The sequence below is a fragment of the Chanos chanos genome, chromosome 2 (assembly GCF_902362185.1).
Source record: "Chanos chanos chromosome 2, fChaCha1.1, whole genome shotgun sequence".
Classification (NCBI taxonomy): Eukaryota; Metazoa; Chordata; class Actinopteri; order Gonorynchiformes; family Chanidae; genus Chanos; species Chanos chanos.
Genome location: NC_044496.1, coordinates 10,244,785 through 10,271,053, shown reverse-complemented (window position 1 = coordinate 10,271,053; position 26,269 = coordinate 10,244,785). Strand labels below are relative to the sequence as shown.

The following is a 26,269-nucleotide window of genomic DNA, read 5'->3' as shown; positions in this document are numbered from 1 at the left end:
CCTTATGATGAATACAACAACATCAACAAACCTTCATTCGAATGTGTAAAGCCAAACACACAGCACTACGCAGTTATCAGTATGGCCAGCAGATGGCGCCATTTAAATAAACTGGGAATGGGTTTGCTTGTTATGACGTCAATCAGACTGTTCTTGTAAATGTCACACGGGCATAATAATGTGCTCTTTGTCAACTGATAGATTTTATCTCTATTTTTTGTTAAACATAACATTTGGTAACACCCTAACATTTTAATTTTCATATATAGTCACTAGTATCCCCAGTCCTTCTGGAGGCCCTCCAGGCTACAGTTTTGAGGTCTCTCTGTGCTCTAACAGACCTGTTTCAGTCAGTCGAGGAGCTGATTGGGTGATGAGTTGAATCAGCCTCGTTAAAGCAGAGAGAGGTCTGAAATGCACAGTGTTATAGGCCTCTAAGAGCAGAACTATAAAACACTGTGCTAACACACATTAAAACTGCATACATACTCACTGTGGAGAAACTAAAATGAAAAAGACATTGAATTGCTAATGTAATGAGAATATTTTTGTTCTCCCTCTAGTTCCCTGAATGTTCCAGGATATCATGCATGTCCAGTCAAGTGTAAAATGGGCAGCAGCTCCCTCATGCAACCCCCCCTCCCCCCCCCAACACACACACACACACACACACACACACACACACACAGGAAACACCAACGGTTAAAATGACTGAGAACAAGTAGTCTGGGATGCTTTGGTCTTGGTCTCACACGTGATACCAGCATGGCTCAGCGACACCTGAAAGAGAGAGGATGTATGTGTTCACTAGAGTGCTAATGATTACTGCTATCTACTCTTAAGGTTTAAACAACAGTACCAACACTCAGCACATTCTACTACAGTTCTCCTGTGAATCATACTTTATCAAGCAGAGTGAAAAAAGACAGACAAATATGGGTATTTTGAGTCAAATGTTTCCATTAAGCTTTAAACTACTCTTTTCAACTTTCCACTCCATACACAACTGTACTTCCTGTTAAGCAACACAAAGGGTGAATGACATGCCTTTCAACACTAATCATTGCCATGTGAGGGTAGGCTGAGACTCTGTTCAAAAATCTTGTGTAACACATGGGCAGAGAAGGGTCAAGTAAGGTTGTCTCAGAGTTTAAATAACCTGTCCAATTTTCTCAGTGCTTAAAAAATTAAATTCAATAACTGCTGTAATAGCAAATTAGGGCAGAATATATTAATACATTTAATAAGTCAAACAATTTGAGTGGGAAAAACCAAAGAGAACATTCTACTCAGTTCTGGTGTCCAAGTTATTTGAACTGCTATTTCAGACAAGTTCAAATCTAAGAGCTCAGACTGTCCTTCCCAAAACACCTGCCTTCCTGGTTTTAAATAGCTTACAAATTTCCAAGTTAAAAGAAACTGTTAGAAAGTGCTGCCATCTGGTGGATAAAGAAAGGTAAGCCACCGAGTTGACCACTGCAAGACCAGCAGTTGTTCTACGTTCTACGAAGGGTTTCCCTGACTGAGAAGACAAAACAAAATGTCTGACAATATTTGACCTTCCAGTAGTCATGCAGATGAACTAGCTTACCATCCACAAATTTAGATGAGGAGGATAACTAGAGCCGGTATCAGAATTCTCATTCTGTGAATGAGCAGAGCCCTAAACAGCAGGACATAAGGTAATTGTCAGGACGTTGTTACAGTCCACGGCATACATGTACTTTATATCCAAATACAAATACACACAAAATCATACCAATTCCAATGCTTTAACACCTTTATTGTGCCCAACCAGAACACTGAACTTCACATTTGTAAATACAGGCAGCAAAAACTTGGCAGACCACAATGAGGTAGACTTTCAACATTTAAACAGCAGCTACAACCAGTGAACACATTTAACAGGATATTTACTATAGAAAAAAAAAAAAAGAATGGCAATCCTGGTTCTACTATTAACTCTATACCAAACTACCAGAGAAAGGGTTTGAGACATGACGCTGCAGCTGTGTTTGGTCTACACAGGATCCAAGTGCATTCACATGAAGTTCACATTCTACATTCAACAAGCAGCTGTTGGCATCACAGGCCTCCTGCCTGTGGCATTAGACTCGCTGAAGGAATACAAAGTGCTTAAAAACCTCAATTTACCCCATCTCTCCACAGTGCAAATTAAAAAGTGCAATACTAAAACTATGTGCAATCAAATGGCCATCTCAGTTCTAGATCAATATGACAAGTTAATTGGGAAAAAAAAAACTTCATGAACACAGTAAAAGCCAGATCGAGTGATGGGACGCCTTGCAAACACCCTCGGTCACAGGGAAAGGGGACCAGGTCGTGGCATTTCCTGCAAATGACCAGGGTAATAGATAACAGCAGAGTGTTAAGTCACGTTGTTCCATCAAACAGAACACTGATTGGGAAAAGAAAAAAAGTCCCCATGAGAACACCGGGGATGGAGTGAAAACAAAAAAAAAAAAAAAAAAAAAAAAAAAAGAAAGAAAATTAAAAAGCCACCAGGTAGATTTATGCTCAAAATTTTCCATGTCATGACTTAAAACCGTTTGTGTAAAAATTAGTAAAAAACTGCGTAAAAATGTCTGGAGGATGAAAAACTGGGCTTCGGTCAAGTCGTTGCATTTCAAAGTGTAAAAAAAAAAAAAAAAAAAAAAAAATCTCATCTCTGCCTAACTGTAACTGGAAAAGGCCGCTAGCTAGCAAGATGAGACGGCGAAAAAAAGAAAAGAAAAAAAAAGAAAAGAAAACAAGGCACTGTATGGCATCTGTCAGTCAAAGGCAATGACACCAGCATGATCATACATCAAAATTACAACAGCATATGTAAAACAAAACCCACAGAAATGCTTTTCATTGTAAAAAGAAAAAAAAACAAAAAAACCCTGAAAAAAAAAAACAAAAAAAAAACAACTTCAGAACCATGGCCTGAATTTCTCTTAGAGCCCTAACGCTTGGGTTCTCTCTTTCTCTGGGCCCCTCTGAACCCACAAAATCACGTTGTGCACTGTGCATAGGACAAAAACCAAAAATAGCAAGTGCAATAGTGAACTTTTAGTGTGTTCCCCCAAAAGCCCCAAAAACTCCTGGTGAGTGTCGATCCTGCTGAAGGGACTGCTGCTCGTGCTAAGCCCCTCAGGCACGACACGAGGTATGGGATGGCACATATCGCCTTAGCTGGAGTCCCGGTTCTTCTGGTTACGCATCAGTGGGCGATGATTACTCAGGATATCCATTGAGTGCTGCCAGTGCCAGCAGGAACGACAGTAGTACTTGAAGCAGGCCTGAGGAACAAACACACACGTTCACACAAATCACTCAAACATTATCACTAATGGCACACACTCGTCTTTCCTCATAGCTAGAGCCGGCGTACAGTTTTACAGTCTGTTACATCCCCTCTCTCAGAACTAATGCATTAAGAGTAAAAGAGGAACTAAACAAAACCCGTCTCTCCAGGTGGCTCTTCACGCTTCTGAAACAGACATTAACTGAAAGTACTGGAGGCACACAATGCTAAAATCTGTGCCAATTCAAATGCCGACCTCTCTGAATCCCCAAATACAAAAACTTCACTGAACACTGGAAACCCTTTCTTTTAAGACGACCATCAGTACTGAGCACTTCCCAACTCACCTGGTCTCTGCAGAAAAAGGGACCTGGCTGGCGACTGCACATCTGACACATCGAGTCCTCCAGGTATGGGTCTATCTGCACCTGAGGAAACACAGGCACGTCATTCATTACACAGAACACCCACCCCTGTAGGACTTCTATTAAACTACAGTTTACATATGACACGATCCATGTTACTGAGCCAGTGAGTGATGTTATTCAGCAAAACTTACCTTCTTTGTAAACTTAGGAGTCTTTATTTCCACAAATGCAGCACTCACTGCCTTCAGGTAACTGCGCTGGTTGTTAAAGGTCACACGGCCTGAACCTGCATGGGGAGAGAGAGAGCCATAAATATAAAAAACTTGTAGACACTATAGTGACTGTTTTAAAATTACTCATTTTCCTCGATATCATGGGCATATTTCTATGCATGAGAGTACTCTGTAGAAACTGATGTATGTATAATGTTAGTGGCCTGAAGCACTAGCATGCAACCACAATATGCAACATTATATGCAGCAAACAAGACATGGACACTGAAGTAAAAATAACATCTCAAACACAGAGTGCAAGGGGTTTTACACCACCACATGGGACATCAACTGCATTAAAGTCAGATAAACAAATATTTCAAACAAGCATTGGAATACACTGAATACAGAGAACATCCCACCAATTGGATACTTGTGCTTGTCTGTGTCAATGCCAGCATACATAACCCCTCCAAAGAGGTCATTCATAATGCTGGCTAGAGCCTCAGCGTTCAGCATGCCATGGAGAGCTCCCACAAACACTGTGTTACTGGGGTCCAGGCGCTGAGAAGGGCAGCGCACATAATTACTGTCCGAAATCACCCAAGGGATGACCTGCACCTGTCAAAGTGGATCACATGACTAGTTTCAGCCTCCTCTGAAGCAATGTGGTTACACATTAAGCATGGCAGTGTATGTGTGAAGAAGTCTGGGATGCACAGTAAGATGGAATGAAAAAGACACATTTATATAGCATAATATTTAACGCTGAGAAAATTCAAGGCAAACAGCTCAGAGAGCTGTCAGTTTATGCCTCTCTGCCTATGTGCTGTAAAATAAGGTATAAAGTATGTGTCAATGATACAATCAGATCCGAATTAATGTATTGCCCAGATGGATGGCAGGTCTAACTCACGTCTTTGCAGCGCATCCTCCTGCTTGACATTTTGAAATAGTACTCGCTGTAGCCCTCTGGGTGCAGGAGATCCTGAGAACATGCCTGCAGCAGCCCACGCACAGACTTCTCTGACTCAAACACCAGGTACACATATCCTACACCAAACACCAACAAAACCACCTTCACTCAGCCACCCAGTACACATGTCTGACAGTCTGTTCCCAACCCTGTCTCTCATACACACACACACACTCTCCCACATATCAAACCACACAAACACCAAAATAAACATCCCCTACAGGAGATAGACCTCAGTAATCATTTAGGTTTCTTACTGAAACCATGTGGCTGATTCTGTCTGCAGGCTATGTTGCTTGTTTTATCAAGTCAGTTCAGCAGGTTTTTCCTGCCACAATCATCATGCATCCCTGAGCCCCACACAGCGGAGCATGAGACTATTGCAAGTGATGAATCATAAAAGGGTTCACAACTGACTCATTTAACAGTGGGCACAAGTGCAATCACAACAATGACTTTGAAAAATAACCACATGTGAGAGATGTTGGCCACATAACGTTTGAAGAGACCCATCTGATCCGAGTAAAAGCCATGCTCTAATTCATTTAGATCCATGCAACATATACCTTTCTATACAGTTTCTATCAAGAATACATTTCAGAGGTGAACCCCTATCTCCTTTAAAGTATTACTGATATTACTAAATTCCAGAGGGTTCAAGCAAGTGATTTGAGTAAAATGAAACCGAACCATCACCAGTGTACAGGTAACTACCAAAATAAAGGAAACACCGACTTCATGTCTGCATACAGCACTGGGGCACCATAAACTGCCAGAACAGCTTCCATGTGCCTTGGCATAGGTTCCAATGGCTCAGAATTCAACAAAACTACTAATCTACAAAATACTCCATCGTTTGATCTTTGGATGGTGCTAATGGAAAACATTGCTTAGTGCTGCTTAAGAATTTACGAAACATTCAACCGAGTAGAGATCTGGTGCCTGACAATGCCATCCTTTTTAAGTTCCTCAAACTGTTCACTGACAACTTGTGCTCTGTGGATGTCAGCAAGGTCATCCAGCCCATAGAAAATCTTCAAAATGAAGATCACCCAGAATGTCTTAGCATTTATGGCTTGGCCTCTGAGTAGTTAAGTGAACCTTAACCACAAGAGGGGTCAGTACAGTCACTGTGGCAAGCCAGATCTGTCAGTTATTTGGTATGCACCAAACATGCAGTCCTCCACTTGCTTAGACTAGGGTAAAGGCTGACTCATTTATAATGAATTTTCCTACTGCTCAGCAGAGCAGGGCCTAGGGGTTTATATGTTGCCATCATATCACTGCACCCTTCACTGTGAGGTTCAACAGAATGGGTTTCCTGCGAGTGCCTGCTCCTGTCCTAGACTGACATTTGTATGCTTTTTGTCTTTCATCTCAAATAACATGCTCCAGGATTCTGCACTTTCAACCACAACTGACCCCAAATGATGCCTTTCCTGTAAAAATCACCTGTTCCGTGCAAAATACTAGCTTGTGAAGCACTCCTTCACTGAAGCTCATGCCGAAGGTTCCCAAAACTCAGCGAGATCTCTACTCTAGCAAACAGCTAAAAACGGTGAGCAACTTTCATATATAAATCTTAAACATAACAGGATCTCAGATTTACCAAGGACTCACACCTGTGTGGAAGTACCAGCTTTCAATATACTCAGTATATTTTGCATCCCTTTTGCTTCAGTGTTTCCTTCATTTAAGCAGTTACCTGAAGTTCCCCACGAGCTCAAGTGCTTCTGACCCCACCTCTAGTGCTCTCCATCTCCAATGGTGCAGTATTAAGAAATAAACTGTCCTACCCATTGCATTACCTTTAGGCATATTACCTTTAGGAGGGCAGCGTGGATGCTTGCCATCCTTACCCGGCCACTCCACACTCAGAGGGCCATAACAGCTAAAAGTGTTGATTAGACCAGCTAAAGAAGGGAGAGAGAAGTTACAATGAGAATTGCATGCCAAATCATTAACTCAATGTTTTACCACAGATTCCAATTTAAAAAGTATATGAACAGTTGGGCCCAGAGGGACATGGCCAGGGGAGTGTAAACTGGCTGTGTCCGACTGATCATTCTCCTTGATGCTCCAAGACTTCATCATTGGTACCACTGGCAGAATTAACCGATACAACTCTTAAACTAGACAATACAAAGTATAGGTAAAAGAAGCACTGTGTTGGTCTGTGCATGTGGCACATGCTGAGTCTCATTAACCTGAGAAGTATGGAGTAACCACTAAACTCTCATTAACCATTTGCACAGACCCCATGACAGAACGCTCCCTACCTTCAGTGATATCCCAAGGCACTCCTCCCAAAAAGACCTTGCAAGAATAAACAGGGTTTTTGTAGTTTCGGGAGGGAAGCTGTCCGCTCCACGTGAAGGTAGCTTCATTGACCGCTGTTGAGGAACAGTTTGAGAATGGGTAAACTTAAAGAATGCACTTGGTTTGACATCAGTTAGCCACGGTCAAGAAAAGACAGATTTCTAGACTAAAGCAGCTGTTCAAGGATGAGACCGTTAAAGCAACATTTGAGAAACCAAATTAACAAATAGTGAATATACTATAGAATCTCACTATAAGGTATACTCTCCCATGAAAACCATTCAGTTCTGCTATGTGCTTCATTCCTATACGAATCACCATCACTTGCTATACGAAAGCTTTAGCATAAAGATCGGCATACATGCAGCCTGTCTGTGAAGTCGGGCCTCTCTCTCGATGCTGAAGGGGCCTTCGGGGGTTTCCAGCAGGTCCCAGTTTGGCCAGACAGAAGCACCAGGCCAGCGGCGGGAAAGGGCACTACCTGGAGGGGCACTAGGAGGGGGAGTCAGCGGGGAGCTATCATGGTCCAGCCGAGAGCCCAGGCTCAGTTTGAGAGGGTCTTTCTGCATGTTGGACATGAGGAAGGGCACCGAAGGAGAAATCCTCAGGGAGGACTAGAGATGGAGACAGAGCCATGATTGTGTGAGATGCATATGGATTGATGCGGGATGAATAATCTTCCCCGTTAAGGGGGATGAATGTAATTATCCTCATCCACTCCTTAAGGCTTAAAAGCACGTCTCTACAGTAATCATAGATTGCAGTTTACACTGACAGTTTGTATGTCTGTCAGGTAATGATGCACGACAATGACAGCTTAGATCTAAAAAAAAAAAAAAAAAAAGGAAAATGAAATAATGAACGTCACAATAGAGGTATTCCTGACACTAAAGCCAGATGGCGAAATGATCTTAAATCTCAGTGAGGAAAGTGTTCCGAGATCTCACACGTACCAGCAGCTCAGAGAGGTGATCGGAGCCAGAGCTAAAGCCGCTAGTCTCGGAATCCACAGGACTGCTAGAGTGGGAGTCAAGGAAGGAGCGGGATTTCATCCGAGCCATGCCTGGAAAGTTCTCCAGGAAGTCTGCAGCACCCGTCGGCTCATTGGAGGAATAGCCAGGCGGTTTGTTGAGGAGTTGGCTGAGAGGACTTCCCAGCATTCCCATCACTGGAGGAAAAGCAAAATAAAAACGAATGCAACACAAATACTTAAAACTACAAAGATCCAAATTAATGACAACTAAACATGAACCAAACCAACATACTTCATACATATTCATGGTTGACAATTACTTGGTGGCAGACAATAAACTGTGTTGCAACTGTAGTTCAGACCAAGCACAGAGGAATGCATTGATTTTAGTGTCTGATGAGCTTTCAGCTGTTTGAATTCATTTTATGCCAACATTTTAAGCATTTCTAAGTATGAGCCCAAGGCCCTTTGCTTGGAAAGCCAGGGAGAATGAGAAAGTAAAAATCATGAAAGATTTCGATCAACATGTCATACACCAGGCAAGCACCAGTTATCTGATACGGGTGACTGAAACAGAATTAATAGAAATAAAGCTTCTTTCAATGCATGTGCGTGAAAAAGCGACCGCAAACAAAGAGGGGTGGGGGTGGTGGCATGACCGTTAACAACTTCTGCATGTAAATTTGATAGTGACTTTCTCACACACACACACACACACACCCAACCCACCAATTAAAGTAAATAAACTATGAGTCACTCAGGGAATCTCTAACACACACTCGATTCTGACTCACAACTTTTAAAAGGCCTACTGACAACAGCACTTTCAGTACCATCATACTCAAATCACACACACAGGTCAGGATTTTGAGCGATTTGGGCTGGTTAGCTAGAGATAAAGCAGATGCATGGAAGAGGACAATGCTAAAAAATGGGTTAAGACCACAGCGAGCGAAATCCACACACCCTTTATTCACCCAAGTAATCCCCAATTAAAGAGATCACATCTGATTAACAGACATCAAATAGGTCTGAGAGCACGCACAATAAACTGATCGTAGTCTACGGTGATCAGTACTCAAAACCCAGTAATTTAATACCACATTCAAAAAGAGCACACAAATAGTACACACTCTAAAAACGCCAAGGACTAAGAATAAACTCCAGCTAATCAAAGCCAGTGTAGAGCTAAAGAATGAACACTATGGCAGTGACTGTGGTCTGTACTCACTGGAGGGGGTGCTAGCCTGTGTGGTTGGCTCAGTGTCCTGGTTGCTCCAGGGTCTGTCCCACCCTGAGAGATTTAGGGACTGGAGACCCAAACCCAGATCACTGACATCGGTTAAACCCCTGGACGAGTCCTGGGCAGTGTTTGGGAACAGCATTCTACTCCTCACAGCAGAGAGCTCCGAATCTGGCCGGTCTGGGAATACGGAAGAAAGAGAAACAGAGTTTGGACCATCTGCATCGGCAAGGTGGCCTGACTGAAATTGTGATATGGAGAAAGATGAAAAATAAAAAAAAAAATAGAAAAACCAAGTCTAGCGTCTATGACTAATAACAATCTCACTACAGAAAACTTCATCCAGTGGGGTGTGTGTGACTGTTAGCTAGCCAGCCAAAACCCTGTGCTCCTATTGCAGATGCCATGTGCCTGTCTGTGTGTGTCTCTCTCTCTTTCTCCCTCTCTCTCTGAATCAGCGACCCACCCGGCATGTGATCCAGGCCCTGATGCCATCTCACCCTTCTGCTAATGACATCAGCCCCCTCCCCCCCCCACCTCCGCTGGACCACTGCGTGCCACACAAATGAAAATTCCTGTCAAGATCTCCAGCCTAACAAAACAGGCAGTGCGTTGCTGTGCAGTCTGTTCTATCTGTTTCTGAGGCACTGATTGCAGTGCTCTGGATGGAGGACAGAAATCTCCTCCCAAACTACTCCAGGCTCAGACCGAGGTGAAAAAAAAAAAAAAGAAAAAAAAGGAGAGAGAGGATGGTATAGAGGCTGAGGAAAGTGCTAGCTGCTGCTGTGTGCTGGATGATGTCCAACTGCGTGATCCAGCCCTGAATCAGCAAGCTCAGAGAGAGCGAGAGAGAGAGAGAGAGCGAGAGAGAGAGAGAGAGAGAGAGAGCGAGAGAGAGCGAGAGAGAGCGAGAGAGAGCGAGAGAGAGAGAGAGAGAGAGAGAGAGAGCACCCAGCTTCAACAGATACACTGCTGCTGCATGACACTGCAGAACTGATACTGCACCTTTTACCACATATATACAAACAGAGACTTGCTACACATAGACAGGAGTAGCGACAGGTATTTAAGTATAATGGGCTGGGTATATAATGTACACAATATGTAGACTGAAATGATGGTTAGAACATCGAGGCTTCCTAAGTCTTTAGTGATTTCAATGGCAAAATGATAACCACATACTGTACTCCTAGTTAGTACCACACGCACAATGCAAACTTTGTCAATGTCAAGCACCCATTTTTAACAGACACAAAAATATGCTAATCTGTTTAAAACAGCACAGTGTGCAGTTCACATCAAAAGACTGACAAGGTGAATGCCTCTATATTTTCAACCTATAAATATTGTCACAGTTTTGTGGTCAAATTATCCCACTTACACTGAATAGGTTTATTTAACTGAATCATTTTCCATGTAAAGCATTAATGAAAAAAGGAAAACTGTTACTTCTGAAAGGTACTTGAAAACCACCATTTTTTGTTATGAGCATACTGCTGTGCAAAATACCTTTTGACTGATCAAACCAAATCCTTGAAAGGCAACAGATTACACTGCTGGGCCTGATAAAATGAACAATCAACAGGTTTAGTGTGGTTTGTAATTTCCAGAATATTCTGGCTCTGAGGACGAGTTACCAATCAAAAGGTCCCGCTTGCCCTTAGCACTTGGAGTAGTGCAAACTCCAGTGAAGTCCAGAGAATTGCCAAGCATGGTATTCATTCTGCGAAAAATATCGGCATTGCTGCATGTGGACAAGGCAGGAGACTCCGAATCCCAACGGTTCTGGACTCTGGGATCTTCTCTCTGGGAGTGTACAACAGGATTATGGAGAAATTATGTAATTATCGATCATCGCGCTCCCCCTTTGAATAGTTACTCTAATTTTATCTTGTAAGGCCTTGTACCTCCAAGTGTCCTAAGGCCCACAATATGTAGCATTTAAGAAGGACCTGGTTCCCCGAGAGAACCGTTGGCTAGTATTTGATGTTGTCTCATCTGCATTAAAGTCATCAGTATTTCTTAAATTCTGGTTCTTAAAAATGGTCCTACGACAACTGGTTTAAACTGTCAGAGGTGCAGTGTACAGCAATACCTAACTATAGTTGAGCTACTCAGTCAAAGAAAGATAATTCGATATTTTGAGATTATACTTCACGAGCCACTGGGCTCTTGATTCAAAAACATTTTTTTTGTTCACGACATGTCTACATCACTGTGGCTTATGCAACATACTTTTTAGTAAAATGTTTTAAAAGTGTGTTAATCCCATAATGCGTAACAAGGATTACAGTGCTGGTGAACTACTCTTCACACTTTGAATTAGCCTACTCACCAGAGAAAACGCCATGGTAGGTTTTAGTGAAAGAGAACGCTTTACAACGCACCGGTAACGAACTGCGGTCCTACTTAAGCCCTCTACCGACGTAAAAATTACTCTTTATTGGAAACATCTGAAATGAGGTTTTGGGAAACACATCAAACGTTACACGTGATGCCCACTCAGGCTTCACATGGTCATAATGGAGAAAGACGTATAGATATGAGTTATATAGATCGTTAGAAATTTTAAAGGATATTTTAATTGTTAATTGGATGTTCAATATGTGGTTTAAGCACTCACATAAAAGTAGGCTGAAAATTAGTTAGAGGTTTGTTTCGTTTGTCTCTGTTAAGTAGAGTAAAGCATACTGTCTTTATCCAGGCATAATACTCATAACACTGATCTGCTATAAACCGTGACACAACGCAGACTGTCTGGTCACGTGTACGCGGGCGTGTGTGTGTGTATGTGTATGTCTGCGTGTCTGGGGGTCTGTGCATGTGAGAAAGAAAGTTCTTAATCGCAGTCTTCGGTCGTATAGTTTTTACAATTGTCTGTTGTAATATTCGTGTAATGTTCCCTTTTTGCAGTTGTACTCGTGTGTATGACTAGTCTCCATGCAAATTAACACTAGAGTGTGCTTTAAGTTGGCCGCTCAAATCATATTTTAACGATTTTAATAACGATTTTATGGATGATTACTCCATGAAAACTGCTGCATTCACTGTTGTGGAAGAGAGTCTGATGCAACTTCCTCTGACATGGATTTGACGGGTCCCTTACAAATACTGCTCCGATTGTTTTTCAGTATTTGTGTGTCAGAGTAAAGCCATATAAATTGTGTTTATGACTTGTCACAAATTTATGTCTGCGTGTCATATCAGGACCTTGGATAGTACCAGTTACGTACAACACTATGAGGCCTGGGATCAGATCCAACTGATTATATTTATATATGTAAAAGCTGAAATATTTATGGTAAGTGGACAGGAAAATCCATCCTTGTGCCACTAGAGTGCATTGTATCTCTTCAAATGAACAGCAAAAGGATGTTGATTTACCCTACCTCCACTGGGTGCCAGCCATCATCTTCATCTTCACTCTGGGAAAGCTACAATCGTATTTGAATGATAACGATCTACCAAAAATCGTATTTGAATGATAACGATAATGGTATCACATAGTAGGTTATAAATATTAATCTTAAGTATTCCAGGTCATAGATGCACTGTTATGTCATTTATACCATGCATGACAAAAGGTAGGTCCTTTAAATAAGATTTGCTGGTACTGTTATACATATCACAAGATAAGACACAAGTGTTGAAATTTATGTTTCAAATATTTTGGTTGAGACACAGTGGTGGATAGTCAATGTTTACACTGCTGAAAGACACATCCATGAGGAATATTGTACTTATGGGTATTGACTTACAAGTGAACAGAGCTGTAATGTGACGAGTAAAAGCGTCAGTGGCTCTGTGCTGTTACCTGGACAGGTTATAATGCTGGGATTCTGAGGTTTGGCTAGTCACGTCAATAATATTTGGAAGGACAGAATCAATGCATGCTCAGCTGGCTGAAGATAAAGGTTATTACAATGAAGCACCGTGAGACATGATGTATTTACTGTAGTCCGCAGTAGAACTCTGGGTGAGAGTAGAACACTATGAAAAACATTTGGGGCAGTAGAAAACAGATCTGTGGTATACACTACACATATGAAAGATTGCTGAATAATACTGTGTGATGGATAAAGCTAACGAAGCAGATCGTGAATTTTTTAAAAGCACCAAAAATAATATGGTTATTTAGTCAGGTAAACAAATCATTGAATATAGTACTGGCATATCTGAAGTACTCCCGGGCAAAATATTTAGGACTAACATTTAATGCTCAGTCAGAAACAGGAGATTATCGTCTAATGCGAAAATCTGTTTGATGGGTCAGTTTCTTCATCATATGGGTGTGGCTTTTTTTGAGATGAGTCATTTTGCATTTGCAGAGAGCAGGCAAGTCTGAGCAACCATAGCACACACTGGCCCAAAACCATTTTTCAAATAATCTGCAAGTTATCCTTTGGAGAGATTTCCTTAAACATTTAGGCCAGAGATTTTTTGTTCCAGGTGTATTCAAGTTTTGGTTAATGTAAAATGACTTAAAAACAATTTAAGAAAACTATTGTAAATATTCATATACACATTTACAGAAAAGGTTATTGAGAGCAATATTACACAGACACCAACTGCATTCTCTTATTTAATTTCACGAATTTTATTATTTACACACCACTTTTTTTTTTTTTTTTACAAAGTTAGTCTAAATGCAAACTAGGGTTGACCTTACATGTATAGTAACAACAAAAATGCTCCACATGCATCATTTTCCCACACTTTCCATGACCAATTTTTACTCTAATTTCATGTAAGTACTCACTTCTGTTTCTCTTAATTTTAGCATCATTCTAACACAAACAAAACAAACTGCTTCTTAATCTGTCAAAAATAGAAATTAGCAAACACACACAGTAAAATAATTAACTTGCACTTTCTTTAAACTTTTATTTAATTACACAACAATGCACATGTATCCATTGCTGAAAAGTACAAAAATACTTGAACTGTTTTTTCCCCCCAAATATATTCTACTGAGATTGAATTTAATACATTTGGCAAATCCAAGATGACACACAGGTATACATTTAAAAGGCCTTAAGATGGCACTTTAAATGAGTTCTCCACCTTTAAGCTTTAACTCTACAGAAGAATCCCGCTGCATGCAATAGGCTTTTGGGCAAAGACCAAACCTCTTCAAAACAATAAGTGGATCTCTACTTGGCATCTAAACACAAGCAAATTAATCTTCACAGGAGGTAAGACCAAGACACAAAACACAGCAAGTACAAGACAGGTTCATGCCCAGTTAAAGAGGCAACACAAATACTATAGAAACCAGGAAGCACAAAGAAAATACATACATTCTAATTCATGCCAAAAAAGTACTACTAATAATTACATGCTCAGTAGCTGTGTATCAGTTGATTGTCCCTAAGATCCCTTCAAAACCAAACTGAAAAGAGCAGCTTTGCCATTTCAAAACACCCTAATTGTGATTTCTCCTTTGAAAAAAAAATTATATATATGTAAAATATTTTATATAGAGAGTATTACGCAAGTGCTATGCCTGTACCATCGCTGTGTACCTCCCAGCACATGTTCATTAATTATCTTTTAGCTTTCACTACTCAGACTATGCTAAATGGTTTTCAAAGGAGTAAATACATCCACAATGCAAATGTCCATTTAAATTAACCTGATTAAATTAATTAGGAGCTCAGATGGGATCACTCCATTTGGAGGGAATATTGGTACATCTGAAAACAGAAATGTTAAATATTAACATTTAGTATTTAATATTAAAATGAATATAATTTCATTTAAGAAAAACTGTATTCAGTAACAAGCATGGTTGTGTGGTTGAAGCCACTGTACTTAAAACCACCTACATGTTTAGCAGAACTGTCGAGATTTCCATCCAGGCTGGGAGGACTCTGATGCAGAGGGATACCAGCGCATCTATTTAAAAAAAACAAAAAAACAAAAACAAAACAAAAAGCAAAAAAAAAAAATTGAGTACCTCCTATGGATAAACAAGGGTCAACTACCAGTCCATACATGGATTACTCTGTAGTTTAAATTTTAGTAAATAGTCATGTGTCACACAAAATCAAAAACAGTAGCAGCTGAATGCTTGTGAATGAAAGGGAAAGAGAAGAGAATGCCTAGACTGCACAATAATCATTCATCTCAGGTGAGGTACAGACAGTGAAGCAGCACAGAGAAGGCATTCAGAGTTTTATGAATCTATCATCAGATAGTCATTAAAACCCTTGAAAATAAAACTCCCTTTGAGGACAGGTTTTAACTCCAGCCAAAGGGCAAAGGAAATCAACACAATACCTCAGCAGTCTGAATCAGATTGTAATGATGAATCATTTGTCTTCCATTCTATTAGCCCCTATAGATTTGGACAATTAGGCATTATCACTGACTTTTAACAGAGCAATCCACCTGCCACTTTCTATTCTGGCTATGCCAGTAACCTGGTGATGAAATATGTAAATAAAATTCTCTCCTATTCTTATTTTTATCATCTGTGTAAAAATGTCAGGAAGATTCAAACAGATAAAACAAAATCTCAAAAATAACCTGTTCAATAAGTGCTCAACCAGTTAATTTAGTTGACCTTGTATTCAAACCTAAAATGCTAGAGAAAAGTCCAAACGGAATCCAGTCTGAAAGACAGAGATTGTGGATAGCCTTAGAGACATTAAGGACTGTAACAGTTGATGCTACGCTCATGCCTGCCCATTCACTGTAGTTTGGTCTGATTGAGTTTCATTTCACAAAAGTCTTCAATCATTTATCATCTCTGCATTTATCAACACCCAGTGGAGCAGTAGAGCACACTATGCCCTGAATAGGAGTTTCATCAGCATTTTTTAAAGTTTGACCAATTTCATTCCCTTTTCACCCTAATGTTAACTATAAACCACTCTATATGTGGATTTGATGCATTCAGCCACTCTACCAACTGAAATTCATAATGCTAGCATAGCAGTCTTGGGTACAAACAATAGGAGTACCAGGCCCAAATCTAATGACAAAATAGAGCCATTTATTTTGCCACATGCCAATTTGAGAGAAAAAATTAGAAAAAGTACACAGTGGATTAACATCCACCATTTCCAGCTGAGATGATGGCACATTCAAACTCAGTAGTCACAATCAATAAAATACATCAGATATTTCCCAAATGTTCCAATCCCTCCTTTTAAGTCAAGAACACAATGCTAGAAGAAATTAAATTAGCTAACCTTTCCTTTAGAGACTGATTCTTCTTTCTCGGTGAACAGAGCAATGAGACTCCTAAACTTGACCAGTGTACAAAGAGAGACTATGATTTACTGATAGGGATATCGTTACTCTGTGAGTGAAATACTATTAGCATTAGCCTTATGGTATTGGTTAACCACTGGTCTCATGTACCGTCATATTTCATCATCCCCCCGGCCTGCCCTAATTAGAATCTCCTTGATGTGAAAATCTTTTTTAGAAGTACTATAACGATATGTCCGTCGACTAAACAACGCAGCCAGTCACTGTGCATCCTCGAAACCATGAAGCCATTTCTCTGCCTTACGCTGTATGTTCAGAAACCACACAAGGATGGCATGATTGAGTAAACCGACGTCCTACATTACAATTACAATTTAGCATTTGGCAGACGCTTTTAGCCAAAGCGACTTACAATCAGTGCATCAGTCGAATTCCTAATACCTCATAAGCAGACAACGCCATAAGACTGACCGTCAATTTACCCCTTCGTATTGCGCCCCTGGAATTCTTTGACAAACATAGAAACAAGACAAGTTTTTTTTTTTTTTTTTTAACATATCCCACATATCCTTTAAACATTGGATTTAGTGCTGTTAGATCAATGTTAAAACTCAGAAAGCCTGGCTGTTGAGTAGGACAGCCTACGCCAGGCAGAAATAGGTAACTTTGGAGATTGAGTGATCTGACCTGTGCGTGCAGAGCTGCAGCAGCTGCGGCCGCGGCAGGATAAGTGAATGCAGTGTGCGGCAGGCCAGGGGTCAGCTCTGTGCTGTACAGGGGATAGGGAGTCCAGGCATCAGGAGATGCAGGAATCAGTGCTGCCCCTGTCAGGTCATCTGTAAAAGCACAACACACCAGAACACCCCCACACACCAAAAAATAAATAAATCCTAATGCAGCACCATTGTCAGGAATCAGGTCATTTGATCTGGATCCAATTCAGTTTAAATTGTTCCGTCCAGTGTTCTTTGTTTCGCTGCCTTTTTTTTTTCTTAAGCAATACAATTCTGCCAGAAAAAAACTGTTGTGCTCTGATGGGATGCAACAAGCAGTTGTCTGAATTTGGGTCCTAGTCACAATTCTCCCATTCACAAGTAGTAAAAAAAAAAAGTACCAATAATTGCAAAAACATCTCAAAGGAAAATATTCTCCATTTACAGTTGCTGCAAAAATCAGGCATATGCTTGGACAAAAAGCATATATGTAATATATAATTCAGTGTATTTGCACATGTAACCTAATGAAAAAATAAATCAGCACAACAGTTAAAAAGTAGAGAGATGGCATCACAAAGATAGTTTAGTCACTAGGAATACCTAAATTTGTATACTGACACGAAATTCATTTGCAGCAGTGATACTTTTAAACACAGAGTGTGATTTCTAAATTGAGCATGTGGAGAAACAAAAATTATCATGTAAACATAAACTCTCAAAAGGCCCTCTATGTTTGACACATGCATGTGGAGGTGAATTAGTTTGTTGCCTGACATCCGGATCTACGCAGTAAGTGTGCATCTCTGCACGTGTGAGAGCTAATGTGTGGCCGTACACTTACATGGGTCCCGTGCTATGAAGTGTGCTCCTAAAGCTGGGTGGATATTTGTGGGGTTCGGTGTGCCCATCAGCTTACTCTTAGCCATCTTCGTGTTGGCTTTAGCAAACTCTAATCGGAGGGTCTGCGGGTTTTCAGGGTCAAACCGGACCCCCTGGGGACAAAAGGGGGGTTGGGGGGAAATACAGTAAGGGAGGAGTGTTGTCCCTGCCTGGCAGAAGTGCAGTGTGTCCTAAGCTGGTGCCAACATGCAGGTGAATGCCTTTGCTTGTGACTGACTAACACTAAACAGTGGTGCTCTAATTAGGTACAGAGAAACTAGTAAGGAAACTACAGTTAGGAAACTACTACTATTGATGTTAGTGTATTGTAGAGATCCTGACAATTTCCAAACCTTTCAAACTTGAACATAATTTCTCTGTAAAAACAATGGCCATAAACTTAAACAGAGAAGCGATAAAGGCCTGAATATATGTAGACCAGGCACAAACCAGAATACAGTGGCTTGACTTGCATAACTGTATATAACAGTGTCAAATGGAGCAGCTTTTCAACTGAGTTAAGTCACAATGAAGTGTCATACATTTCTCATCCCCAGATTTAAGATCACAAACCATAAAAAAAAAAAAAAAAAAAAAGTTTGGTAATATTAAGATCGGTTAACAGACAATGTTCAATTTACGAGGAATATACATAATCTGGACTCTACAAAATCCCTTAATCCCCACTCAGAACACAAACATGCATACAAACACTACAGTACATCAAAATGTTGGTAACTCCAGTACAACACTGTCAATATCACAGAGCTCACAGATGGCCAGGTGCTTACATTCAATGCATTTTTTGCCGCCTCTGCGCCTGATCGACTGTCAAAGGTAACAAACCCAACAGGCTGTGAAAGAGAAGAACGTTCAAGGGTGAGAGCTTTAACAGAAAATACGCCTTTTAATGTTAGCGAAATACCAAACAGGCCGTAAGACATAACATTTATTGGTTAATGAGACGGTAAACCACAATCGCCAGTAGGTTGTCTTTGTTTTCTTTTTTTTTATTATTATTAATGCTTTACATCTGTAACCAATGGAAAGGAAATATGGGCACCTGAAATTCAAATTAGCACAAGCCGCAACCATAATCTCGCTTTATAGTGATTTAATTAATCCCAAAATGCATACACTCTCTTTACCATAAAACCAAATGGAGGTTTTTAATGACAGCACTTCCCTGCGATGCCCAACAACGTCTCACCTGCTTTGATGTTAATTTAATCAGTGAACCTTCATAACCCTGTAAAGGAAAAGAAATCCAATTAAGAGCCATGGAGTCACATGCTTTCAAAGAGGAAGAAATTCCTCTGACATCCACCCCTCCCTCCATATGAGGCCAACCCTGAAAGCCAAGTCCTTTGTTGGCATGCTAAATTTCTCTTCCACAAGGCTTCCTGAGGACAAATCTGCACATCCAAATTCAAAGTGATTAGCAGATTTATTTGACTTCTATAAAAGAGAAGTCAAAGTCTCAAATAAGAGAACTGAACCAACAATGTAGGCAGAGTTGCTGAAAGCAAATAAGATGGATCATAAAAACTACAGAAACACACACCACCAAGACCCATTTTACCTTAAATGGTCGAAACAGCAGATAGAGTTCACGAGGTTTGATGTCTGTTGGTAGACCACTCACAAACAGAGTCCGTACCTGAGAAACAAAACACACCACCGAGACCCACATACCGTCGTCACACCACTGAGCAAAGACAAACATACTACAATGCGGATAAGAATACATCAGCGTTTGAATGTTGCGCCTGCCGCAATAAAGTAATTCTTTAAAAATAAATTAAGCACATGCCATATTCTTAATAAATTTGCATGACAGCATCACAGTAATATATTGCTCAACATTGATCAAAAGATTTCTCCAACCCAAGAGACTTCAAACACTGCAAAATTTAGACACATAACTACCAAAGTTTTTTACAGTTTTTGACAGTAACAGAAAAGCACAGTAATCAGAATGTTTTTTAAATGAGGAAATACATCAGTGAAGCTTTTTTTTACAGATGTTGCATTTTAAAGTTCATATGTCTGGTCTGGTGATGAGCAACGTCAATATTAATAAATTCCCCTCGGTACTAATGAGTCTACATTGCACAATAAAGATGACACAGCCATGCCACTCTCTCAGCCAATAAGCCACCTTGGGGAGGGAGATGCAGGAGGTTATCATATAGTGGGCAGTATTTAACAGTCTGAGAATGTCATTGATGAGTCTGACAGACACAGAGACTGTGCCAGCTCAAACTGACTTTAAGCAGTGCACCCATTTCTCACCCTATTTATTTATTCTTGAATGAACAATTGAAAAGTTCGAACAGCAGCAAAATGTTCTTTTTCTTAGGCCGAAAACATACCTACCGTTACATTCTACGTGGGGAAAAAAACACATTTCTCCAAATAAATGTTTTTATTCTACAGACATAAAGACAGAGCAGCCTTGGACAGTGACTTTTGGGCTGAACGTCCGACATTTACTTCTGCGGTTAGTGAGAAACAAGTGCAGAAGTCCACTTGTCCTCTCAACAGGAGATTCCAAAAGGCACAATGGACTGGCAAAAGAACAGTGCGGAACAGTGCTCAGCATGACGCCATTTCCTTCCTCTGACCGGCAGAAATGACCCCAGCAGAGCTCTACAGACCCCCGCTACTGCAACACCTCTTTCTTGCTTTCTCTACACAGGCCAGTCCCCAGTCCTTATCCACATATAGCTGTCCGGCTAGTCTTTTGCAACTCGTCTACTAAAATTTGAATTGAATTCAAAACATTTCAAATTTATACCGAAATGAAACAGACAAAACAATATTTTAAAATATCTTCAAGCGTACTACTGGCCCCCTTTGACATCTCAAGTCCTATACTATTGCGATATTAACCAGACACCCCCCCCCCCATTAAGAAAAAAAGCTCGATGATCCCCCCTCTCTCCCTCCTCCCTAAAGTAACATTTTTTTTTTTTTTTAAATCAGTTTTAATATCACACCCGAACTTGAATAATATTTTTGTGAATTTGCAGATATCCGAACTGTCAGAATATATTGTTTAGGCAAATGTAAAGAACATGATAGCAAGTTCACTTGACGAGTCAGAGGCCACAGGATGTCGTCATTAATGAGTCTGAACGTAGCGCTCCTCATAATTGTTGCCAACAAGCACACCCACTCTAACCATTGTGTCTATACTATCTACACGGACTTTCACTATTTGAAACCAATGTAGTGTAAAAGTCCTGGACATTACTTACAAGTGTTCCTAACGAGACATTCGTTGGGTGGGAAGTGTGACTGAGTAGCCTAACTTTTCCTTTTCGGTTAAAAAAGCAGCAAATGGCAGCAGTCTACACTTTAAGCAAAAAACTCTCCAATTATACACTACCAACAAATTTTAAAAATATCCTTGTAAAGTGGTCAAACACGTTAAGATAATAATAATTATAAGTCCAGATTTAAGCACTAACCCATACATGCGTTTAGAACAGAGTGGAAGGTCCGTTACTGCGCATGAAGAGGACGGAAACACATTTGACAACAATTCTTTGACCTCAACAAACGCATTACTGTCTTTGTAAGAACTTAGGGTTAACTCCCCAATGAACAAACCTAAAATGTTACATACTACCTAAAACAGTCTACCAAAAACGGTAACAGAACCTCTACGCAGGTCAATCTAGGTGCAAGGAGCGGAAACTGGAACCTCTACGGAAACAAACAGTACAGTTCTATTGGCTTTAAGCAACTGTTACATGTCAAATATCTTGGATAACGCTGTATAAATCTTTAGAAGACCTATTCTTACCTCCTCTTCAATGGACACATTGTTGTTTGGCTCAGAATCGGACTTGATACTCATCTTGTGGCTAACGTGAGGTACTTAGAGGAAACTACAAGCGACAACAAGAACAAAAAAAGTTTTGCGCGTTGGAGTGCCTTTAAAGTGCCGACAGAAATTCGATTAGTTTTTGTTGACGTTTCGTGACAAACGACAAAAACGTGACGCCTGTGAGAGGCCGTGTCAAAGCGTAGACAGTTCTCAAAAGCAGCTATTAGGAACCCGGTGAAGCAAAAAAAAAAAAAAAAAAGTTGGATGATTTGGTGAAGAGGTGCACTGTGATGGTGAGAAAGACAGGAAAGTGGCGGTATTCCCGCTTATCTCACATCTAGCTTATTGTGGTTAAAGTAGAAGTTCAAAGAAAAAGTGAGTATGGCGAACCCCTATGCCATAACTCTCCTGACTCCCAATTAGGTCATCAACTAAGTTGTGGCCAGCAACAAAGTGATAATCAGGGCATAGAGAGGTTCCAGCTGGCGGAAGGGCCAGCCCCTCCGTTATCACATCATCGTCTCTAGAGGAAAGTATGAACCAATAGAAACTGATTTTTCAAACTTCACGACTTCAGGCTCTCTCTCTCTCTCTCTCTCTCTCTCTCTCTCTCTCTCCCCCCCTCTCTCTCTCCTTAGAGCTCTTTCTTGAGAACCAAAATTGTACTGATATTTTTCTTGGAATAAATGAAATTTCTACGTTTACATACAATTTTAGATATTACGTTTCATTATTGACATATATAGACCACACATTTCAAGAGGTCAGTGAAATATGGCCAATGCATCGAAAATGCAGTAATTAAAAGAGAAAAAAATATTTTTGCAGTTTATAGGTTTTAAATGCTGTATTATTTATACAGCACTAATGTTTCTACAATATCTTATTCTGTCTTATTTGAATAAACGACAGATACTAAGCGTAATTTTTACAGTATATACCTCCTGTACATTTAATTTAAAATTTGAATAGGGAAAAAAACACAGGGTGGCTATTTAGATTTGGAATGAAGTGCAATTATTTATCATCCCAAATTCAATTCTTATTTTAATCTTATTTTGAATTTATATGACTAAATTTGCGCTTTCCCCTGAAATCAGACTGTGGTCTCCATCAGCACAACTCATTTACTTGACTGTTACCCCTTCACCACACAGAGAGTGGTTCTTGCGAACACAAGCAGTGGTTCATGCGCTCATGCTTCCATGGCTGAGATGATTTGTGAAAACGGATAGACAGGACAAACATTTATTTAGTATGCAATCCGTTTTTTCTCCCTTATTGGATGAAACATTTTTGAATGAGTCCGATTTACTGTGAATCTGAAAGGGCAGGCAGCTTCCTGACATTGTGTCGGAGCACAATTAAAGTGAAGCTCTTGCTAAAGGGTGGGAGGGTTTGGAAATATGTGCCTTTTTTTTGCTGTAATTGACCTAACGTTGTTTTGCATGGTCTATATCTAAATTTAGGCAAATTCTTTTACCCTACCATGCCTAAATTTATGGTACACTAGGGAGCATTGTAACTATTTATAAGTCAAACAGATGTTTGAACACACTCATATGGAGCTTGCCTTGTATAAAAGGAAAAGAAAATGGAGGTTAATAAAAGTTAAAAAAACAAAGTGTTTGACTTAAAATTCTTTTCATCATTGCTGCCTGTGAGATAGAGTTTTCAGTAAATGAAAGATTGTGAGGTTAGCATTTGACAACTTTAGATGTCAAAAATGGCACTTCTCTTTGCTTATTGTGGTGAACATGTTGTCTACAAAACATCCTTGTTGCCTTTCTTTCCTCTTATGCTATCATTATGTAGACATAAGAAAATATCACTACTATGAGTCAATGATATTTTTTATAAATAAAATGAATATTACTTTTAATTCTGTTAGTCTCTAAAAGCTGTATTACTAATGTAGAGAATTAAACCCATCACGTACCTAAAGATTCCATTTCAATTTAGAAATAGTTTAATTTATGTGGGTAAACCATGTTCTACAGTGACCCAAAATCTATGCGTATTTAGACGTCTGAAACGTCAGAAGAAACCCAAGGTTTCCGGCTTAGATTTTCACTTTATCATGGGAGGAAGTGTCGGTGCAAGGTGAAGGAGAGATTGGCTTTTAGCAGTCCTTTAAGACTGCTCCGTCTGACCTCAAGGTCTTTCCACACTACCGATTCTTCAGCCCTATTTCCTCTGTCCCATTCAGAGGTCTCTCCCTCACATGTTTGGCAGATATGGATATAGAATAAGTCCGTGTATAAATAAATAAATGTGATACACTGCCTTTGGAATTCTCATTAGAGATTGAGGTATCTCTTAGCTTGAAAGATGAGGAATACTGAATCCATCGGCAGAAAAATATTTTTGCAAAGGTCTGTGATGTGTAACACTACGTCATACCTTTTGCTCAGTGTTGTGATATCTACTAAATAGCAAGTAAGACAGAATGAAATTTTTAAAAAAATTGCTATGATGTTATCCTGTTGTCTCTCTCTCTTTACAATGGGCGTGGCAGGTCTTGCTTAAACAATGGATAGTTTATGATGCCTCAAAAGACATTAATAGAGCAAGTGTATCAGACACAGGCGAGGAAAAGATTCAGATCTTTTGCACAGTGTCATCAATGAAATGAAAACAAGCATCTTGACCCACTGTACAAAATGAGGACTAATTTTAGCCTGTGACAAATCTTATGTTTCTAATCTGAGAGAGTGATGAAATAATCATATCTGGTAGCATTACTGCATTGATATTTTACATTCATGCATTGTCTTCTCTCAGACTCAGGTAAACCACAGAGACCACAACTGTCAGTGTCTTATCTTCTTAATGACATTTAATCCCCCAAAAAATGACTTAAATCTTTTAGATGGAAGAGAACTTGGAGTTATTGATTTTACTGTTCTTATCCGTATTAACAGTTATCAGGACAGACATAATTTAACACAGTTAATTGCTTTCAAAATGTAAGTCGCATCATAAAAAGACTGTAATAGGATTTTATATTCTCAGAATATGACTGAGGAGGCCTGGCTTACAAATTGAGAGGAAGAATTTCTTTCTGCTGTAAGAGGGGTCACTGTTTCATGCTGTGCCAATGGATTATCCGCACACTTTGGATACACTCTGATGTGCTCACCAGTGTCCACAGTTTTTGGAATGAAACGTTGGAGGAAAATATGAATAGTATCTATCGTCAAAGGGCGATCAGAAAATTCTGTTATTGTACATGGATCTGTGCTTTACCATTCAGAGTTTAATCAAAAAGTGATTACAAATCAATACATTTCAGCCTCCGATACCACGTTAATTCACATTCTTCGGGTCTTCATTGACTGTTGAATTCCAGCATTACAGAGTCTTAAATATGACAAATGTTGACAAAAGCATAGATAACCACGGTTCTCATTCATTGCCTATATATGTAGTTTCTTTTCCTCTGCTTGGTGCTGTGTCCATTTGACGCAAAACTCATAAAGCGAGGCCAGATCCCTGTGAAGAGGCGCTCATGTTTTATTCGAGAGAAGAGCGACTCCATTGTCCCAAAAACCACCTCTCTCTGCACTCCTCCGCCACTCGCTTCACTGCACCCATCCCATCGCATCATCATCACCCGCCACCAGAGCACTTAGCAGCATGTTCCCAGTGTCCTCTGAGCCTCACCGAACAACCACCATGTTCTGCAACTTTCATTCGCTCAGACCCACCGAGAACAAATTCCCCCTTCTTCTCTCAGTGCGATGCTTGTGTGTAAACTATTCATAAGCCTCTTTTTAGATGCTGCTTGTGACCGAATGCAGGACAGTATGTATGTAAAAGTGTCAGAGTTTAAGCAAACGGCGCATTTTGGCAAACTCTTTTACAGTGTTTTGTGTTGGTGGACCGCCGTTTGCTGTTAAGCTGAATGTTGGATCGATATATGTAAACTTGAACTCTTCTGCGACTCTAAAACAACATTGCATGAATGTCATATCACTCAGAAAGCAAAGACACAGTTAAGAAACTAAATTGAATGCACTTTGTTTTTACATTGACACATGCTGGCACGACAAGACTTAACACTGAACACCGGAGAACAAAAAAAAGATTCATTAAAGGTTAGAAAAGTTCATATTTGCCCAACTGTGTTAAGAAGAACCCTGTTAACTTGGGTCTGATGCATTGTACTGGATCTGATACAAGAGTTTCAGCATGCTAACATTAGCCTCCTC

The 26,269-nt window shown here is 40.0% G+C and overlaps 2 protein-coding genes across 5 annotated transcripts; both read right to left on the bottom strand.

Annotated features, from left to right (window-relative positions):
• Positions 1-3,194: 3,194 nt before the first annotated feature.
• On the bottom strand, positions 3,195-19,478 carry cpeb1b (cytoplasmic polyadenylation element binding protein 1b). Of its 4 annotated transcripts, none has more exons than XM_030765034.1 (12): positions 19,466-19,478; positions 11,039-11,203; positions 9,390-9,581; positions 8,139-8,353; positions 7,547-7,799; positions 7,146-7,259; positions 6,675-6,779; positions 4,807-4,943; positions 4,313-4,511; positions 3,870-3,964; positions 3,658-3,738; positions 3,195-3,305 (listed from the first exon to the last, which is right to left on the bottom strand). In XM_030765034.1, the coding sequence occupies exons 2-12, from the start codon at positions 11,121-11,123 to the stop codon at positions 3,195-3,197; spliced, it is 1,587 nt and encodes a 528-aa protein (XP_030620894.1). In that variant the 5' UTR covers positions 11,124-11,203; positions 19,466-19,478. The 4 variants fall into 4 exon arrangements, with proteins under 4 accessions (XP_030620894.1, XP_030620895.1, XP_030620893.1 ...); XM_030765035.1 differs by having other exon boundaries at positions 6,690-6,779; XM_030765033.1 differs by lacking the exon at positions 19,466-19,478 and adding an exon at positions 11,737-11,751 and having other exon boundaries at positions 11,039-11,207.
• Positions 15,047-22,299, bottom strand: rbpms2b (RNA binding protein, mRNA processing factor 2b). The gene is made up of 8 exons (XM_030765038.1): positions 22,032-22,299; positions 19,800-19,877; positions 19,428-19,466; positions 19,009-19,071; positions 18,180-18,330; positions 17,310-17,458; positions 15,230-15,299; positions 15,047-15,097 (listed from the first exon to the last, which is right to left on the bottom strand). Exons 1-7 carry the CDS (start codon positions 22,083-22,085, stop codon positions 15,234-15,236), a joined length of 600 nt encoding a protein of 199 aa, XP_030620898.1. The 5' UTR covers positions 22,086-22,299; the 3' UTR covers positions 15,047-15,097; positions 15,230-15,233.
• Positions 22,300-26,269: the final 3,970 nt, after the last annotated feature.

What these genes read in the sequence shown, in the direction of transcription:
- cpeb1b (XM_030765033.1), bottom strand. An exon ending in ACTTCACAGACAGGCTGCAT is followed by an intron (nt 7,260 to 7,546) that starts GTATGCCGATCT and finishes GTTCCTCAACAG; the next exon opens with CGGTCAATGAAGCTACCTTC. An exon ending in GCCTTGGGATATCACTGAAG is followed by an intron (nt 6,780 to 7,145) that starts GTAGGGAGCGTT and finishes TCCCTTCTTTAG; the next exon opens with CTGGTCTAATCAACACTTTT.
- rbpms2b (XM_030765038.1), bottom strand. Translation starts at nt 22,085, where the DNA reads ATGAGTATCAAGTCCGATTCTGAGCCAAACAACAATGTGTCCATTGAA. An exon ending in TTAAATTAACATCAAAGCAG is followed by an intron (nt 19,072 to 19,427) that starts GTGAGACGTTGT and finishes TCTCTTTCACAG; the next exon opens with CCTGTTGGGTTTGTTACCTT. An exon ending in CTTCATAGCACGGGACCCAT is followed by an intron (nt 17,459 to 18,179) that starts GTAAGTGTACGG and finishes GTGCTTTTACAG; the next exon opens with ATGACCTGACAGGGGCAGCA.